At 42.2% G+C, this 19,902-nt stretch overlaps 3 protein-coding genes and 4 non-coding genes across 7 annotated transcripts; 6 read left to right on the top strand and 1 right to left on the bottom strand.

Moving 5' to 3' along the window:
* Positions 1–7,167: 7,167 nt before the first annotated feature.
* On the top strand, positions 7,168–10,464 carry rpl7a (ribosomal protein L7a). Its single transcript, XM_063480595.1, has 8 exons — positions 7,168–7,215; positions 8,131–8,251; positions 8,457–8,606; positions 8,853–8,993; positions 9,369–9,448; positions 9,727–9,857; positions 10,159–10,228; positions 10,322–10,464. Exons 1-8 carry the CDS (start codon positions 7,213–7,215, stop codon positions 10,424–10,426), a joined length of 801 nt encoding a protein of 266 aa, XP_063336665.1. The 5' UTR covers positions 7,168–7,212; the 3' UTR covers positions 10,427–10,464.
* On the top strand, positions 8,306–8,379 carry LOC134632520 (small nucleolar RNA SNORD24). Its single transcript, XR_010094527.1, has one exon. It is a non-coding gene; the product is annotated as a small nucleolar RNA SNORD24 (small nucleolar RNA).
* LOC134632522 (small nucleolar RNA SNORD24) lies at positions 8,688–8,759 on the top strand. The gene has a single exon (XR_010094528.1). It is a non-coding gene; the product is annotated as a small nucleolar RNA SNORD24 (small nucleolar RNA).
* Positions 9,210–9,282, top strand: LOC134632517 (small nucleolar RNA SNORD36). The gene has a single exon (XR_010094524.1). It is a non-coding gene; the product is annotated as a small nucleolar RNA SNORD36 (small nucleolar RNA).
* LOC134632516 (small nucleolar RNA SNORD36) lies at positions 9,509–9,585 on the top strand. Its single transcript, XR_010094523.1, has one exon. It is a non-coding gene; the product is annotated as a small nucleolar RNA SNORD36 (small nucleolar RNA).
* A 557-nt stretch (positions 10,465–11,021) lies between the features above and the next one.
* On the bottom strand, positions 11,022–14,469 carry LOC134632016 (surfeit locus protein 1). The gene is made up of 9 exons (XM_063480596.1): positions 14,315–14,469; positions 14,120–14,180; positions 13,602–13,732; positions 13,409–13,491; positions 13,033–13,224; positions 12,865–12,937; positions 11,533–11,695; positions 11,312–11,393; positions 11,022–11,214 (listed from the first exon to the last, which is right to left on the bottom strand). Exons 1-9 carry the CDS (start codon positions 14,375–14,377, stop codon positions 11,154–11,156), a joined length of 909 nt encoding a protein of 302 aa, XP_063336666.1. The 5' UTR covers positions 14,378–14,469; the 3' UTR covers positions 11,022–11,153.
* A 38-nt stretch (positions 14,470–14,507) lies between these two features.
* surf6 (surfeit 6) lies at positions 14,508–19,839 on the top strand. The gene is made up of 4 exons (XM_063480597.1): positions 14,508–14,714; positions 18,372–18,575; positions 18,664–18,746; positions 18,911–19,839. The coding sequence occupies exons 1-4, from the start codon at positions 14,624–14,626 to the stop codon at positions 19,598–19,600; spliced, it is 1,068 nt and encodes a 355-aa protein (XP_063336667.1). The 5' UTR covers positions 14,508–14,623; the 3' UTR covers positions 19,601–19,839.
* The last annotated feature ends 63 nt before the right edge of the window (positions 19,840–19,902 follow it).

A 19,902-nucleotide genomic window follows, 5' to 3' on the forward strand; every position in this document is an offset into this window, starting at 1 on the left:
AACCCCGGCCACCGTTAGGTCAGCACATGCAAATTCAGTTCCGCTGATGAAAATGAAGGCCCTCTTCTTTTTTAATAATAATTCTGTGTCCTGATTAACATTTGATTCATAACTATTTTATTTGTATATATATATACATAGAGATTCATAAACCGCAAAGTGCGCTCCGATTTCGTAAATGTCCCTGTTTACGGAAGTGACATAATACTGTACGTATGTCAGAGGTACGTAAGTTAAATGGGTCCCTCGAGTCCATCGGTTGACTGTTTACAGTGCCGTGAAAAAAGTGTGCCTCCTTCCCCATTTGTCTTTTCTTGTTTAGTTTAGTTTATCTTGTTTGATTGTTTAGGTTTGTTTGTTCTGTTTTGTTCTTTTGTTTTTTGTACGGGGCTCATATTTGTCACATTTTGTTTTTCACAATTTCAGACAACAATTTAAATGAAGCTAGAGTAATGTTTGGCCTCTGGCATTCAAAGATTTCTTTACACAGATTATGAGTAGAGATAGGTGCAGACACTAAGTAATATATGAAGATATGTACAATATTTTTTGTATAGATACAAAAAAATAAACAAATAAGTAGAATAATATAACATACATGAAATTCACCTAGGACCTGCACAAAATATAATTTTACAGGTTTACCATATTTGACCCACTTATCCCATAGTTTTAATCAAAATCATTTTTCTTAAGAGAAAGAAAGTAGTCCTTTCCATATTATAAATGTCACGTGAGTGCTTTTTTGTATGCAGCTGTCAGGACACCAAATATATATTCATCAGGGCATCTTAGCTGAAAATATCAAGCAAATGTTAATATTATTCAGTGAAATCCCAGAGTAAATATAAAATGTAGTACTTAAATGATGTTTTAAGAGGCAGTGAGTCTGGGGGGGGGGGGGGGTCTGGGGAAGGGGACAGCAGTCCCAACAACGGTGTCACGGTTTGGCAGAAGTAGGACCCAAATGCAGGACTTTCTGAATGTAGACAGTGTGTTTATTTACAGCAAAGAATACCAACAAAAGTGCTAACAATTCACAGTGTGTGAGTTCTCTGTGCGACAGTTCCTCAATTCCCATGCAGTGCCTAGCTCCCTCCACACGTTTCCGCAATCCTCCTGGAAACAAGAGACGCTTCAGTTAGTACTTCTTCACCTTATGAGCAGGAGAACTGTGTTCATAGTACAACGATCCTGCGCCTAGCACTGCTCCGCTACTCTCTTAAGTAGTGCTTCCTTGACAAGGCTGATCAGTAACAGGTGAATGTGATTACTCCAGGTGTGGCTGGCTCTAAGGCGGGAAGACTCTCAAGGCCTGGTGTGGCAGCAAAACCCGAACACCACACCACACACACACACCCTGACATGTACACTGGGAAACGAGGGACCAGGAGCAGACAATGCCAAACAAACAACAATAGACAATCCTGAGAATCTGATAGACCGTTTTTTGGTACACCCAATATTGCTACAAAAACTTCAAAGGAGAAGATGCTTCTTGGGTCTGCGAGAGTGGGGGCGGAAGAAGACCATTTTGAGACGGATTTTATGGCAACGGACCTTGGAACGGTACCAACGATGAATAGAATAACCAGCATTGCAACTAATGGACCATCAATGCTGGTAGGAAAGAAGCTGCAGAACTGCATTTGTGGCTGGTCAAAACTAACAACTGACATGGGCCAACTACGGCATGACATGGCTAATGACCTCAGGCAGATTAACAACACCACACTCCCAGGGAAACTGAAGCTCTGGTGCTTACAGTTTGGGTTGTTACCCAGACTACTGTGGCCACTGATGATGTACGGGGTCTCGCTTAATCATGCCAATCGACTGGAGAGGCTAGTGAGCACCTAAATGAGGAAGTTGCTTGGACTTCCGAAATGCCTAAGCTGTGTTGGACTCTACAGCGACAGGATACTGTCATTGCCTATACCTAACCTAGCAGAGGAGTTCAAATGTGAAAAAGTGAGGCTGGAGATATCACTCACAGACTCCTGGGACTGAGAGGCGCTGCTCCCACCCTAGCAACGGGGAGGAAGTGAACCCCAGCCACAGCTGTGCTACAGGCCAAATCTGCTCTTCTCTATCGTGGGCCAAGTCCAACAGGGCAGAGGAGGGTTTGGTCTTGGAGCAGTAACACCTTTCTGGCAACAGGCATCTGTAACCGAATGTCGAAATATGGTGGTGGAGGAGGTGCGTTGACAGGAGGATGGAGCCAGAAATGCCAGAACTATCTCCCACCGACCACTCACTAATAACACATTTTCTTAAAAGCTTGGACTTTCCTGAGCTGGCAGACACCCACAGAGAGATCTTGGATGCGCCATTTTCCAAAGTAGAGATTAGCGCTGCAATTTTCTCTCTACAGTCAGGGAAGTCGCCTGGCCCAGACGGCTTTTCGGTAGAATTTTTCAAATCATTTGCCCCACAGCTCGTACCTCTACTCCACTCGGTTCTACCTGAAGCATTCACACAGGGCAAACTGCCAACCTCCTGGTACGATGCGTCCATAACTTTTATTGCAAAACAGGGGAAAGATCCAACTGAGTGTGCGTCATACAGGCCAATTTCGCTTTTGAACGTCGACTTTAAGATCCTAGCTAAAGCGCTGGCCCACAGGTTGGAAAGGGTCCTGCCAGCAGTCATATCGGAAGATCATCACCCCTTTTTCAACATCTGACGCCTTCTTAATATCCTGCACACGCCGTCCAAGGACACTCCAGAATGTGTTCTTTCCCTTGGTGCGGAAAAAGCATTTGACCGTGTAGAATGGAACTATCTATTTGCTGTGCTGGAAAGATTTGGGTTCAGTCCCAACTTCATCTCATGGATCAAGTACCTAAACTTGTCCCCTGTTGCGTCTGTTTGCACTAATAGCCAGAAATCAAAACCATTCCAACCTAAACGAGGCACACGTCAGGGTTGCCCCCTTAGCCCGTTGTTATTTGATCTAGCTATTGAACCCTTAGCAATGCTTTTTCGAAGCAGTAAACTTGTCCAGGGCATACAAAGAGGTCAAACTGAACACAAAGTCTCTCTCTATGCTGACGATTTATTGCTTTTTATTTCAAATCCAAATATTTCCCTACCGTCTATATTGTCACTACTCACGCATTTCAGTCAAGTCTCTGGTTATAAATTAAATCTGTCCAAGAGCGAACTTTGTTTATTAAATGAAGAAGCGTTTCCAATAGATTTGTCAGGTTTCCCCTTTAAAGTGGTCAAAGAGCAGTTCACCTACCTGGGTATTACAATTACAAGAAAGTATAAACAACTTCTCAAAGCCAACTTTTTTACACTATTGAAGAATGTCAAACAAAGCCTTCTACAGTGGTCACCCCTGAACACAACTCTTGTCGAACGAATTAATTCAATTAAAATGAATATCCTTCCTAAATTCTTATACTTATTTCAATCTTTACCAGTCTTCATCCCCAAGTCTTTCTTTACAAATCTAGATTCTATAATCTCCTCTTATATTTGGAAGGATAAACAACCTCGAGTAGCTAAGGTGCATTTACAGAAACCTAAGACTGAAGGGGGTCTGGCACTCCCCAACTTCCGCTTTTACTATTGGACTGCCAATATTCGGTCCCTGACCTACTGGTTACAGTCTGGGTGTGGGTGTGGGCCCCACCAGCTGGCTGGCAATGGAATTAGACTCAACTCAGGGTATTTCTCTTGCCTCCTTTCTGGGTTCTTCTCTTCCTTTATCCATTGACAACTTTACATCTAATCCGATAATTCGGCACTCCCTCAGGGTGTGGGCACAGTTCAGGAGACATTTCAATCTTAATAATTTTTCACTTCAAAGCCCCATCCTTTCAAACCACTTATTCCTCCCCCCATCCTTGGACGACTTGTTCCAGGTCTGGTTTAGAGCAGGTATTATTTGCTTTAAAGATCTCTTTATACACAATAAACTAGCATCATTTGATCAGCTGGCAGGAAAATACAGTCTTCCCAAAACTCACTTTTTTAGATACTTACAACTCAGACATTTTTTGCAGTCCCACCTCTCCAATTTTCCAGAAGCTCCAGCTGCTAACTTACTGGACGAGCTCCTTAATTTGCAACTATCAGGCAAAGCTGTAATGTCTCGCATCTATAGCAAACTGTGCAGTGTAACCCCAGCTCCCGTTGTGGGCCTCAAGTCCACATGGGAGAAGGAGTTGGGTATATCTATGTCAGATGACGTGTGGGACTCAGTCTTCTCTCTGGTAAATTCTACATCACTCTGCACCCGTCATTCCCTGTTACAATTCAAAGTAGTCAACAGGGCCCACTTATCTAAATCCAAACTAGCTAAGCTTTATCCCAGTTTAGACCCTCAATGTAACAGGTGCGGGTCTGATGATGCCAATCTAACCCACATGTTTTGGACCTGCCCTGCCCTGGCAAATTTTTGGGAGGAGGTTTTCTGCACTTTGAACAAGGCTACCGGCCTGAAACTAGCTCTCAACCCCCTACTTGCTCTCTTTGGTACAGCGGGAGAGGATGATAAGTATATTCCCAGAGCAAAGCCCAGGGTGTTTTCGGGTTTTTTTTCTCTCTTTTTGTTTTTTTTTTCTGTTTTTGTTTTTTTGGGTTTTTTTGTTCCAACATGAGAAGTTCTGTTTTGTATTCATTGTAAACAGTTTGTGTTTTTCTATCTTCTTTTTTTCTTTGTAAACTATATCCACAAATACTCAATAAAAATATTTTGAATAAAAAAAAATGCCAGAGCTGTAGCGCTGGCCAAGCAGGGTCGCTGGATGAATTGGGAGTGTGTTGAAAAGAGGAAACTCACATGGAGTGAAATCTGCGGAATGGAGTGTAATAGGCTAAGTTTCATCATCTGAGCCACATATGATGTGCTGCCTTCCCCCATAAATCTGCAGCTTTGGTTTGGAAAGGACCCATCTTGCCCCTGTGTACAGACCCAGCAACACCGAGCACATTTTGGTTTGTTGTAGGACTAGCCTTACTTAAGGCAGATACACATGGAGACACAACCAGGTCCTCGGGTGTCTAGCTGAAAAAGTTGAGTACAAAAGGGAATCCACTAACACCCAACCTTTCACAAACCAAGAGGAGCATCAGTATCCATCAGCATTTGTCTGGGAGGGGGACAAGCCAAGGACTAGCTCTTCAACCCCGGATCTGGGACCGCTGAAGGTCGCCAGGGATTGGCAGGTGCAAGTTGACTTGGATCAGAGACTAATTTTCGCCACAGAAATTGTTACAACTACTCTGTGACCAGACCTTGTCTTTTGGCCTAACTCTTAAAAACTTGCTTATGTCATTGAGCTGATGGTACTGTGGGAGGCTGCAAGACACATGCCCAGACATGATCAACCTGTGGTGGGCCTGCCTCAGCTGATGGTGTCTTGTGATAAAAGGCCTAAACACCCTGTGAAGTTAAAGCACACAACTGATGATGTGTCCTGCTGGTAAAGCTTCCAGGCTGCCTTTCCTCACAGTAGCCATCCCTCAAGACTTTCTCCATTAGAAGCAATGCAATATCAGGGATTGTAAAAGCTAGTCCTTTTATTGAATCACAATATTCATTAAACCCAAAGCAACACATGAGACCCGGGTCCTGCAGCGGTGGAGAAATGGTTCTGGTGTCCGATAATGGTGAGACCCTTCTGGTGGCCGTCCGTGGGTCCGGTGGTCCGGTGGTCCGGTGGTGGAGAAACAGTTCTGGTGGCCTGCTGCAGGTCTGGCAGTGGCAGAGAAAAAGTTCTGGTGCCGACCACAGGTCCAGTGGCGGCGTGGCATGGCAGATGACCAGCAATATGCTGGAGCTGCCAACAGTGGCTGAGCAGCTCAGGCTATGGTAGGTCGAGTAGGTCCCCACAAAGAACAGATCTCTGGCGTGGGCATGTCAGGTCCAGACAGCCCACAGAACCTCCGGCTTGGGCAGAGCAGGTCCTTCCGGCATGCTGACCTCTGGCTCAGGCAGAGATGTGGCTGGGCCTGAAAGCAGTGTAGAAGCCGCAGGCAGTTGAGCAGGTGGCAGCATGGCAGCTGCAGGCAGTTGAGCAGGTGGTAGCATGGCAGCTGCAGGCAGTTGAGCAGATGGCAGCGTTGCAGCCGTAGGTAGTTGGTGGTGTGGCAGCTGCAGGTGGTTGAGTAGGTAGGTAGGTGGTGGAGTGGCAGCCGCAGGAGGTTGAACAGGTGGTGGCGTGCCAGCCACAGGCGGTTGAACAGGTGCGGAGAGCGCTAGTGGAGGCAAAGCAGGATGCTGGAGGGGGTCATCCGAGCCTCCAGCTAACGTGGCCAGATGCTGGACTGGTTCTCCTACCTCCAGCAGGAACAGAAGCAGATGCGGCGACTTCTGGAGGAGAAAAAGTGTTCAAACATGGATTATGTCCTAACCCTAACCCATGTTTGGACATAAGTGCATGTGTCACCAGGACACCCCACGTTGAAGGTCGAAGATTGATCATCAGATCTGTGGCTGTATGTTTTGGGAAATCTGGTGAAGGTAGGAGCTCAGCTGCCCACTGACCACCATGTGGTGGTCAGTTGAGTCAGTTGGATCAGGTGGCAGAGGAGGATGCTGGACAGACACGGCACACCCTCAGGGTTTAATCTAAAACCCTGGCTGCTAAGTTCAAAGGGAAACTTTTAGATATTGGTAAACACACAGAACACAACTGCTTGTCTGATTTCCTCAGTTTTTGCACACCATGCTAAGATATGCCAAGTTTTGGGAATCATATCGTTGGAACAATACTATTTTATGCTTGTCAAATTGTATTAAACAAACTAAATGGTAATAAACTGCAGTACAGAATTACTATGATCAATAAAATAAAGTTAAATCAATTATTACTGTTTATTTTCTTCTACTTTTTAAGTTTTCGTTTTTAAAATAAAGTTAAAACTAAACTAGAAATGTGTGGTATGACGTCATAAAAAAATCCTATGCTTTTAAAACAAAACGTTAATGTTAATTTTTCATTCATACAAATGTTTAGAATAATATGTTTTATCAGTACGGCAAAGAAAATTAAAATAAATCCCAGTCATTTATACGTCAGTGTAACACAGATTCCGAGTCAGTATTCCGTTTTTTAAGAAACGAAGCTTGAACTGGCATTTAGCTGTAAAATCTGACTTCAGATCGGCACTTTTGGAAGCCACGTAACACGCAGCAAGCCTCGCGGTATTTACGCTACCCAGAATGCCCCGGTCTTCCTTTCTGCCTGAACCGACATGGTGGGTACATAGCTGTTCCTTCTGGGGGAAATATTATATCTGTTGTATCTGTTTGCATCCTTTCATACAGTTACATTTTTATACTTTAGAAAGTGCCAATTAAGTCTTTGAACTTTGTGTAGGGCCGCGATGTTAATATTGTGCTTTGATGCTGTGTTGTTTTTGACAAAAACTTAGGTTAAGTTGGTCGATGTGTAACCGGTGCTAGCAGTGCTGTGGCTGCCTGTGAAGTGCTGAAGCTAAAGGCGATGAACATGCTTGTTTTAGGAGCTCGTTTTTTGTTTTTTTTATTTAATTTTTGTATTTTTCTTTTTAATTTTCCAGACGGTTGTATGTATTTTGTAAAGTAGAAGTACAATACTACCGGGGTACAAGTTTGTGTGCCCTGCTAGTTTACTCACTAGCATTAAGTGAATGGGCCCGAGCGTGGGTCGGTATTAACCTTCCTTTTGGCCTCACATTAGTAGTGTTTCTGTCGTTTATTGAATGTATTCACAAACACGCAGGTTTTACCTACGTTTTCATTGATACGTTATCATCCTGAATCGGTCTTTAGTTCAGTGTTTATGACGTCCCTTATGTGTTGGTGTAGCAGCATGGAGATTAGGTGAACTCCGAAGTCATTCTCTGGCTTTTGAGGTTTATTTCTTGCTTTTTGCATTACAGCTTTAAAAAACTAAAGTAGTCTTTTAATTGTGTTTAATTGTGTTTTTGCTAGATTTAAAAATTATTTTGTGGGAAATTGACAAGGGTAGTTGCTAAAGCTAGGCTAAGCAACCCCCTGACATGGTTGGGAAAGGTAGAGCAGTGTTGTAAGTTTATGTGGAGTAACATGTTTACAAGTTAATAATCATACATTAGGGTTAAAGTTGCTTGTGTTTATGCTTCTGTAACACACTGTTCCCTTTTCCACAGCCTAAGGGAAAGAAGGCTAAGGGGAAGAAGGTGGCACCAGCCCCTTCAGTGGCCAAGAAGCATGAGGCCAAGAAAGTAGTCAACCCCCTGTTCGAGAAGAGGCCCAAGAACTTTGGCATCGGTGAGTATCTGCAGGTGCCACTTTATTGGGGGCATAAGCTAGTGGTCATACAGGTGCAGATGATGTAAAAGAATATTTGCTATCTTAATACCACTGATGACAATATTCCCACCAAGATCGCTGATGCACATTATATCAACATTAAATTAAGAGAAAGTCTGTGTTTAATGGTAGATAATGATGAATTTGTTGTTCTTTACCACAGGCCAGGATATTCAGCCCAAGCGTGATTTGACACGCTTTGTGAAATGGCCTCGTTACGTCCGCCTGCAGAGGCAGCGCTCCATCCTCTACAAGCGTCTGAAGGTTCCCCCTGCGATCAACCAGTTCACCCAGGCTCTGGACCGCCAGACTGGTAAGTACAAGCAAGTGGTTTTCTTCTGTATGGCGGTATGTCAGAGTTGTCATGTGGGTTCTAAGAAGGACTGTTTCACTGTGCAAGTGATGTGAAAGAGTATTTGCTATCTGACCAGTTATGCGGACCATTTCCACCAAGATCACTGATGCATGTGTTTGTAATCATGGTAGCTTTGCAGTAAACCAAACTTGTAGCCCAAATTTCAGTTTTTACATTTTTAATTTTAATTGGTTTCTTCCGCAGCCACTCAGCTGTTCAAGCTGGCTCACAAGTACAGGCCCGAGACCAAGCAGGAGAAGAAGCAGAGGCTGCTGGCTCGTGCTGAGCAGAAGGCTGCTGGAAAGGGAGATGCCCCAACGAAGAGGCCTCCCGTTATCCGTGCAGGTGAGTTTGACTGAACAAAGTCCTGTCTTTGTTAAGCTCCACAGTTTAGTAAAAATGTATTAAAGTTTAAGACTTAAGCTGGCCTAGTTGGCAGCTCAGTCTTATGTATTTCAGGAGTGCTGCTGAAATTGTAGGTTTGCTCCTAAACAATCTTAAACCATGCATTAGAACCTATTTTGTGTTCTTGTTAGTTCAGCCTCATCTGACTTGGCCTCAATGCAGTGATGACCAGAATTTCTTCACCTGAAACTTGCTGTGATGGCTTTTGAGCTTTTTAACCCTGAGCATTGGCCAAAAAATAATGAAAAGTTTTTCTGGATTAAGTTGGTGGATCAAACATTTTAATTTCTGCCTTTTGGTTTTCGCTCTCTGCAGGTGTGAACACCGTCACCTCTCTGGTGGAGAGCAAGAAGGCCCAGCTGGTCATCATTGCCCATGATGTGGATCCTATTGAGGTGAGATTGATGTAATATGTGTATGCATGTTGGGTTCAGTTTAGTGTAAAAAGTGGTCTCTGGCAATGATGTCTGAATTTCTTCACCTGAATCCGCTGTGTGGATCAAAACATACGAGCTTTTTAACCCTGAGCACAGACCACAAATGAAAAACAAGTTATCATTTATTCATTTTTCATTTTTGTAAAAGGCAATATGGTTGCTACACTCCATGGATAAACTCAAATTTTTTGCTTCCTGAAATGTTAATACTTGCTGTGGCTCCCATGAATTTCTAGCTCGTGGTCTTCCTGCCTGCTCTGTGCCGCAAGATGGGTGTCCCTTACTGCATCGTGAAGGGGAAGGCTAGACTGGGCAGACTGGTGCACAGAAAGACATGCACTTCATTTGCCTTCACACAGATTAACCCGTGAGTATGAGCATACACTGAACTGTGCCCAAGTGTGACAGTGAAGTTTGTCAAATGAGTTTTAGTACATGTTCAATAACTGGCTGGAGAAAAGATTCGATACTTCCTCTGAAGTGAGATCTTAGTTCACATCTTCAAATTTGCTTGGATTATTTTCTATAGCAGTTGACTCTTTAATCAGGGACCACAATATGTATAAATTTGAAGTGAATTTTCAGGCAGGAAAATGTAGTCATCTGTATAAGTGTCGGTACTGCATTGACCATCTTTTCTTTTTTTTTTCTCTTTTTCCTACTCCTAGTGAGGACAAAGGTGCACTTGCTAAGCTCGTGGAAGCCATCAAGACCAACTACAATGACAGATACGAGGAGGTGAATAGCCATTACTCAGTTAGCAGTGTTTACATTTCACAAATCCTAAAACAAATTGTACAAATTTTAACTGTTCGCAATCTCATTTTCCAGATCCGTCGTCACTGGGGAGGTAACATCATGGGTCCCAAATCCACAGCCCGCATCACTAAGCTGGAGAAGGCAAAGGCCAAGGAACTTGCAACCAAGCTTGGTTAAATTGTTTGGAATAAAAAATGTATGCCCTAAAAGAAGAAGACTTCTGTTGTTTAATTTTCAAACTAAAATGATAGAAATGTTAGAATCAGATTGCAGGTGTCAACACAGTGACAGCAGGAAATGTAAACATGGGAGCATTTTAAATTCTGCTTGTTATAATAAGGGTGGAACTGACATTTTTTTAGGTTTCCCATGCCGAATCCTGAAGTGTCACAGTTTAAATCAAGATGAATGATAATCTTGGGCATCATCTGACAAATTGCTTGAAATCGGGATAGTTTTTTTTAGTAACTGAGAAACCACAACTTCAAAGGTGAAAAATATGAACTCTGCCTTTCAATTCCTGAAAGTGTAGATGTATTGATGGTCTAAGTTTCTGTAACTGGAGTTACTGAATCTGATCACACTGAAATTACTGCTGGATAATACTAAATATAAGTAAAGTTAACCTGTTAAAAAAACAAAACAAAAAAAAAATCCAGAAAAACTGGCTTAAATTTAACATAAGATGCTTTGTCAAAACCACATAATTTACAGGACACGAGGGTCTTTTTTCCCAATTGTTATTATTGGCACATAATATATACAGCAAGGTAAATGAAAGAATTCCCGAGCTTGAGTACTTTATTTACACATTAAGTTATTTACATAATATATGCACCAGGCTGGAGCTACAAGTTAAGCACATACCCATCATTCAAGTACCAAGTAAAATAATTTTATTGCTTTAAATCTTCTTGATGAACTTTGCATACCACATGTAGGAAGTAGCTGCACACAAACCATACCTAGAAGAAAAAAGTAATTCCTCATTTTATTAATCAAATCTCACCTTGAGACATGAGTGTGTCACAGATGTAAAGCAGTCCAAAACAAAACACTCACCATGTTATTATGTACTGCATGTGTTCATTCCTCAGTGTGACCCTAGTCTGTCCACCTATTGGCCCACCAGGAATAGTGCTACCTGCATGAGACACAAAACTTTAAATTACTTTCAAATTGAAGTGTTTCTGTTGATGTGAGTGAGATGAACAGCACACATGGAGGATTGCAGAGGTTTAATCTTAATCTAAAGTCACTGAGTCAAAGAGCACTGAACATACTAAAGTCTGCATCAATGAAGATGGGTGCGGCTCCAGTGACTTGTGCCATCGCTTCCAGGTCACGGTAATGCCAGCGGTTTCTCTCCACGTCATTGTTTGGTACAAAGGGTTTACGATTCTCTGCCAGTCTGACCACTCCCACCAACTCCACCTCATCCTCCACCTGCATAAAGGCAGCATTTCAGTAGTTCAAGTGTTTACAACAACACAAAGGTGGTGTTAGTGGTTTAGCGAACAGACAAGTGGTGTAAGTCAGTTCTGCTTTAGTTAATTTAAATTTGTATGCAGAAAGTTTATTAGTAGGAGTAACACGACAATAAAAGGGTCTTTGAGGCACTTTCACAGGCATATTTAAACTATTCAATTAATAAAGGGAGTTGGGGCCTAATTGAAGATGAATTCTCAGTACATAAAGAGATTTTCAAAACTAGAAACACCCCAGGCCTATACTAGGACGTGGGATTTGTCTTGACCAGGTAACTTCAGGGGTGGTTCACTTCTTACCAAGGTGGATCAACATAGTAACTTGTGCTCCAAAACAGGTTATGTGTGAACAAAGTAAGCCATACTTGTTCATTATTTTTCTTTGTGCTGTTTAACATGTTTAACATTAACACGCTAACTGGGGCCTGCAAAGTCTGACATGTAGCTACTGGGTTTTTTGCAATTTCTCTGCGCATTGCACAGTCTGGCCTTGAGGTGTTTTGCCAGGACTTCCACTCCTGGGAAGACTGGAAACTCTTCAGTGTTTTCCATTTGTAAATAATCTTTCTCAATGTACAATGATGGACTTCAAATTGTTTGGAAATGGTCGTCCTTTAACCCTTCCCAGATAGGCGAGGGATCATTGCTGTTATCTCTTTGGTATTCTGTTAACACGCACCTAAATGCTCCAGACCAGCAAACTACCAAAACCTCTACTTTTACAGAGGTGCTCATACTTGCTTATGATCAATTAATCAAGTGCACTTATTTATCAGGGTGTAGATCATTTTTACACATGCTGCTTCTGCATTTTGGTTTAGTTTTTGTTCAGTAAATAATTACGTGGTGTGATATGTCATGTTGTTGTTCATCTGAAGTTGTATTTAGCCGTTAAGACTTGCTGTCAACCAGATGACTTTTTATTATGTCGTGGTATGTAAAACCTAAGAATTGAACTGTAGTCTTAGTTCTAACATAGCTTGTGACAAACCTATTAGACTCATAAGTTAGTCTTATTAGTCTTGAAAAAAAGTTAGTCTTTGTGCAATAAACAAATCTCAAAGACTTAACACTCCAACCTGGTGTAAAACCTCTGTGTTTGCCCAGCATCTGATGTCTTCCCCTCACCTGTCCCTTCATCCTGGTCTCTGGTCTTATTTTCTGCCTTGGCACGAATCCTCTGTTCACCAGGATTGTGATGCTTCAGTGACACAGACGGTATAAATCAGTGTTGAGAGCAGCGCAAGATCAATGTACAGATATTGCTATGATGAGATGTTTTATCTGGCTCCTTACCCGAGGTCGGTACAGTGGAATGGGGTGATGACATTAGCGCCGGTCTCTGCACTTGAAGAGAGCCTTCCTGCTTCTCTGGCCTCTCTCTCTGGGTCGACGGGTGAGCGGGGCATAATGTATAGCTCTTGGGAGTGATCGTAATGTCCACGTACCTTGACTCTTCTGTACTCGAGGTTATTAACCTCATAAGGACTAGAATGCAAGGGGGGAAATGGCATGTAAATCTGCACCTTAATGATTCACATATGTAAATAACGCGGCTTATTCGACTTCTGCACATTAAGACATTACATGAAGTGTTAAAGAGCACCTATTATGCTTTTTCATATTTTCTGCCATAGATACAGGATCTAGCCACTCTCTGCCACTCACTTACTCAAGAGGAAGAGGAATGGGTTCTGCCGTAGTGAGTCGTGTCAGGTCATCAATCAGCTTCAATTTCCACTGACGCCTTTTCACCTACAGATGAAGGCAATGAAGGCACTGGAGTACACCCAACAACAACCAGAAAGACGTAGCCGCATTGTGTGTATTTAAAAAGGCAATAACAATCAACAAATAAGTGGTACCTGCCATGTGCCGAGGCCAAAGGTGGTGGCAGGGATAAGCAGCAGGAACCATTTAAGAAAAGAGTCTTCTCCTTTCTCTGCAGCTTTGGCAGCTGTGGAGCTGGACTGTCGTCCAAAGCCAAGGAACCTGCCTGAATATGTAAAGAATAATAGTGAAAGGTGGATTCCTTGTAGAATCGAACAGCATATTGACATAATAGTTAAAAATAATATAATGGAATAACGTATATATGCTACCCCAAAAATTTATACATAAAGATTATTTCAGCAGCCATGGAGACAGAGACATTAATGTAAACCGAACAGGTTTTGTTGATTTTCTTATATTATTACGTAGTAATTACTTTTTACCTAATTTCACCATTAAAGACAAAATACCATATAACAGATACAAAACAGATTTGTTTTCTACTTTTTTTTTAAATGGAAAAAATATTGCTAAAGAAAAAATATGTAACTGTGACTTTATTTTCTAATTATCTAAAGGTGGTGAAATTGTTGACAAGTTTAGTTTGTACCGTCTACACGTTTGAAGGGTCCTGGCAGGAAGAAAGACCTCTTGGTGTAAAAGGCATGATTCTGAAATACACATGTATGAAATAAACTCAGCATTTTTGCTAGTCGTTCACTCGGCGATGAAAATGACTTGGACGTAATTTTTTTTTTTTTTTTGTTTGAGCCGTAAAAACGAGAAACTGCGACAACTAACGCACCTGTGTTTTTAGTGTCGGCAGCAGCCTCCGGGAGTAAGTCAGCAGAGATGTCAGAGAGACCATTCTGAATGAAAACAACGTGGAGATGGATGGAAATGGACGAGACAGCCAGCTACATTACAACTACATAACTGACAAGTTTCTGCTTGGAGGGGGACAACTTCTGGTGTTACTACTTCCGGATTGGGGACGCCCCGCCCCTTTACATTTTTTACACACGTGCGTATGTGAACGTGTTAATGTTTTTATCGGTAAACATTGTGTGTGTTTTATCCGGATTAAAGGTGGGAGCCAATTTCACTTGTCGACATGGATCTCGCCTCAAAGGACTCGTACATTCAGAAACTTGCAAGTAAAGTGTTTTCTCAACGAGAGCAGGAGCCCAGGAAGAGACCGTTCGGTAATGTTAGCTAACTGCTTGGGTTTGTTTACATGGCAAATTGAAGCTGTAGTGCATACTTTAACATTTAGGTGTTATTTATTGTGGAAAAACTACGTAAAACTCAGCAAATGTTATCAAACCTTGTGCCACAGTTTCACGTTTTACCTACTTGGTACCACAGGAGGCGCTACAGTGTTTAATCTGATGGCTTTATGCACCCCTTGTTTATTAAAGTTACCAAACTGATAGTATGTCAGAAAAAATAATCTGCTATTACTCTTAAGTGACTTTTTTGTCCCCAAAACTGATAAAAAAAGAGTTTTTGTCATATATTTTTGTCATAAATATCTAAAGGTACTAATTTTCTACTTTTCACTGAGTTCATTTATAAGATAAGATAAGATGACCTTTATTAGTCCCACAGGTGGGAAATTTGTTTCGTTACAGCAAAAGTGCAAAGTTATGTACAAAGTAACACTGGAATGCAATAAAATAAAATACTATATACAATAGAATAAAATAGAAGGGAATTTATGTGGGAAGTTGTGGACAACAAGATTAATTTATAACTCGGGGGGGACTAATATTGTAACTGACCTTTTTATGTCTTTTAAAGTTGGCTCCATAGGTTTTTGGACAATGCTACTTTTTTGTTGTTTTTGTAGTTTTGCCTCTGTACACCTCCACTGTTGACTTTAAATCAGTCAGGCAAGTGCAGAGGCTCAACTTTTATTCAAGGGCTTTAACAAAAGTAATGCAGTAACTATTTAGGTGACACATAAGTTTTACACAAATCCCCCCTTTTTAAATGCTCAAAGTAAATAGACACATAAACATAATTTAAAATATAAATAAAGTTTTAAATACTTCTGCAGTCTTCCTAAGCAGTAGGTTTCTTAAGTCTACAGCCTAGTTCTGTGTTTCCTCCCTTGAGATGCTCTGACAGGCTGTGCACCCAACTTAAAGACTTGGTTATATTCAGGGCTTCACATAAGTGGTCCGCAGGTGCGCATTCGCTGTCAAAATAAAAGACGACCACCAGATAAGAAGTTGCAACGCGCGTTTGCGTACATAAGATTTCCTGGAGGAGGACAGACATTTGTTTAGAACTCCTAAAGATGTCGAAGAAACAAGCTCCTTTAAGAAATTACTTTGGTGTTCCTCCACCTCCAAAGAAATGTCAGAAGGAGTCTGAACCGCAAAAGAAGCGCGTGTTCTCGGAAAAGTGGTTGCAGGAGGTGAGCTGGTTTCAAACAAATGATGAACGCACAGAGATGTGGTGCAGAATATGCTGTGAAAATCCCACTCTAGCAGACAAAAACAGTGCCTTTTATAAACGCGGGTTGCAACTTCTTATCTGGTGGGCGTCTTTTATTTTGACAGTGAACGCGCACCTGCGGACCACTTATGTGCAGCCCTGGTTATATTCCATTGCAGACGCAGACAACTAAGATTCAACAGTTCAACAGTAGTTCTCATTACACTTCTTTAAAGTCCTCTTCAAGTCCATCAGCTGGGGCTAATGCATGGTTGTTTTCTAGGACTCAGATTTAAAATTATAGTGAAAAATCTATGCAATAAAAGTGACAATATGGCAAAATGGCTTAAAAATGTCTCATTGCACAAGTATGTGTACGCTAAACCTCCAGGTGGACTACTTTTAAACCAAACAGCTCATAACTTGTAGACATACAGTGGCTTGCAAAAGTATTCGGCCCCCTTGAACTTTCCCACATTTTGTCACATTACAGCCACAAACATGAATCAATTTTATTGGAATTCCACGTGAAAGACCAATACAAAGTGGTGTACACGTGAGAAGTGGAACGAAAATCATACATGATTCCAAACATTTTTTACAAATAAATAACTGAAAAGTGGGGTGTGCGTAATTATTCAGCCCCCTGAGTCAATACTTTGTAGAACCACCTTTTGCTGCAATTACAGCTGCCAGTCTTTTAGGGTATGTCTCTACCAGCTTTGCACATCTAGAGACTGAAATCCTTGCCCATTCTTCTTTGCAAAACAGCTCCACAACTGCCCTGTGATGGCCTCAGAGGTTGTCTAAGAGAATATTGGGAGGAACAACACCATGAAGTCCAAAGAACACACCAGACAGGTCAGGGATAAAGTTATTGAGAAATTTAAAGCAGGCTTAGGCTACAAAAAGATTTCCCAAGCCTTGAACATCCCACGGAGCACTGTTCAAGCGATCATTCAGAAATGGAAGGAGTATGGCACAACTGTAAACCTACCAAGACAAGGCCGTCCACCTAAACTCACAGGCCGAACAAGGAGAGCGCTGATCAGAAATGCAGCCAAGAGGCCCATGGTGACTCTGGACGAGCTGCAGAGATCTACAGCTCAGGTGGGGGAATCTGTCCATAGGACAACTATTAGTCATGCACTGCACAAAGTTGGCCTTTATGGAAGAGTGGCAAGAAGAAAGCCATTGTTAACAGAAAACCATAAGAAGTCCCGTTTGCAGTTTGCCACAAGCCATGTGGGGGACACAGCAAACATGTGGAAGAAGGTGCTCTGGTCAGACGAGACCAAAATGGAACTTTTTGGCCAAAATGCAAAACGCTATGTGTGGCGGAAAACTAACACTGCACATCACTCTGAACACACCATCCCCACTGTCAAATATGGTGGTGGCAGCATCATGCTCTGGGGGTGCTTCTCTTCAGCAGGGACAGAGAAGCTGGTCAGAGTTGATGGGAAGATGGATGGAGCTAAATACAGGGCAATCTTGGAAGAAAACCTCTTGGAGTCTGCGAAAGACTTGAGACTGGGGCGGAGGTTCACCTTCCAGCAGGACAACGACCCTAAACATAAAGCCAGGGCAACAATGGAATGGTTTAAAACAAAACATATCCATGTGTTAGAATGGCCCAGTCAAAGTCCAGATCTAAATCCAATCGAGAATCTGTGGCAAGATCTGAAAACTGCTGTTCACAAAGGCTGTCCATCTAATCTGACTGAGCTGAAGCTGTTTTGCAAAGAAGAATGGGCAAGGATTTCAGTCTGTAGATGTGCGAAGCTGGTAGAGACATACCCTAAAAGACTGGCAGCTGTGATTGCAGCAACAGGTGGTTCTACAAAGTATTGACTCAGGGGGCTGAATAATTACGCACACCCCACTTTTCAGTTATTTATTTGTAAAAAATGTCTGGAATCATGTATGATTTTCGTTCCACTTCTCAAGTGTACACCACTTTGTATTGGTCTTTCACATGGAATTCCAATAAAATTGATTCATGTTTGTGGCTGTAATGTGACAAAATGTGGAAAAGTTCAAGGGGGCCGAATACTTTTGCAAGCCACTGTACATCCTTTGATCACATGATGCCAGGACAGTTTTTTTCATATTAAGAAGTCATGAGATAAACTGACTGGCAGGTGTTTTACTGCTAATAGGATTGCTTTTATAAGAGGAAAGTCACCCACCAAAACAGCTGTGACTGTTTTTTTTTCTCATGGAAAATGAGGAAACAAGCTGATCATGAGTTTGCCAACAGAAAATTTCAAATCCTCCTTTCTCCAGTTAGCTGACGTTATCTGAACATGTTGCAGGTCCTAGGCTAGTAACTGTAATAGCAATGTTGTAGAACTGCAGTGACACATTATATACATGCAATCATTAATATGTGCATTGTGTTTGTGTGTGTACAGTTCATTTCAAAGCTAAAAGTGACACTGGTCCTCCAAAGAAGAAGAAAAAATGCAAAAAGAAAGATGAGGCCACAGACGGCAAGACTCCCAAACCCCAACAGAAGCCTTCACCCTCTCCAGCAGCACAGAAAATCAAAGCTGCCGTGAAACCAAACGGGTCCAACACTGAGGCCGCAAATGGAGCTGCACAACAGAAGCATCAAGGTATACCAAGCCTACGCTGGTCCTGTGTGGAGGTTTTTCTCTTTACATAACCGGGTCTCATTTAATGCTTATTTTCTTTTTCTTTAAGGAGGAAGTGTAGACTCCAGCTTCACTACAGTCGATGTATTACGCAAAAGGCTCCACGAAAAGATTGAAGAGTCCAGAGGACAGGTATGCAGTTTTCAGAGATGGCACAGTATGAAAGAGAGAGACTGTAGGTTTTTTCTTGGGGGTGGGGGATGTACTGAGGATCTTCTAAAACAGGAAGTGATGTCACCGCTGGGTGCCCTAGAATTATTGTTGAAGCCTAACCATGTTAACCTGTCTTTTATCAGGGAACTCCAAAGGATGCATTATCAGAAGCTGTCCAGGCAAAGCGAGCAAAACGAAAGCTGGAGCGGGAGCGCAAGAAGAGGAAAAGAAAAGAATTTCTGATGAAGAAACTTGCTGAAAAAAGTGGGAAAGAACAGCCGTTAGAGGTAAAACAGGAAGAGAAGCACGTCCCTGCCTCGAGCAAAAGAAATGAGACTGCTCTGGTCTTCAACAAGGTTGAGACGGTGGACGAGGGTTATATAGACAAGAAACAAAAAAAGAAGAACAAGAAACAGGGGATAAAAGGCCAGATAACTCCTCTGACGGGGAAGAACTACAAGCAGCTGCTCAGCCGCGTGGAGGCTCGCAAAGCCAAGCTGGAACAGCTGAGAGAGAAAGACGAGGACAAGGCTCGCGAGATGGAAAAGAAGATCATGTGGACCAACATGCTCTACAAGGCAGAGGGCATCAAAATCAAAGACAACGAAGAGATGCTGCGCGAGTCGCTGAAGAAGAAGGAGAAGAGGCGCACTCAGAAAAAGAAGAAATGGGAGCAGCGGAGCGAGCACGTCCTAGAAAAGATGCAGCAGCGACAGGACAAGAGGCAAAAGAACCTGCGGAAACGCAAGCAAGTCAGGGCAGAGAAGAAGAAGGACAGGGCGCGGAAGAAGGGCCGGGTGCTGCCTGAGGACTTGAAAAAAGCCACAGTTTAGTCGAAGGAAAGAGAACTTGCATCTTGTTTCAGTTTCTGTATGGCACTGTGATATTCACATGATAATAAATGTTCTCCTTGTGCAGATATTGCTTGACCCTAATGCCAAGGAGGAATACCTTGTTTCATAGTCAATAAAATGTTATTGTGAACATGATAAAGACTATAATTCAAATTAACAGGTTTCCGTATTTGACTCTGTGTGTGTGTTTGTGCCAGTTTAAAAAAAAAAAGAAAAGAAAGGATGACCATAAAGAAGCTGGTTAGCAAAACATTTGCATAGCACAAATAAAACCAAGTAAG

This window comes from Pelmatolapia mariae, linkage group LG7 (genome assembly GCF_036321145.2).
Source record: "Pelmatolapia mariae isolate MD_Pm_ZW linkage group LG7, Pm_UMD_F_2, whole genome shotgun sequence".
In the NCBI taxonomy this organism is placed as follows: domain Eukaryota; kingdom Metazoa; phylum Chordata; class Actinopteri; order Cichliformes; family Cichlidae; genus Pelmatolapia; species Pelmatolapia mariae.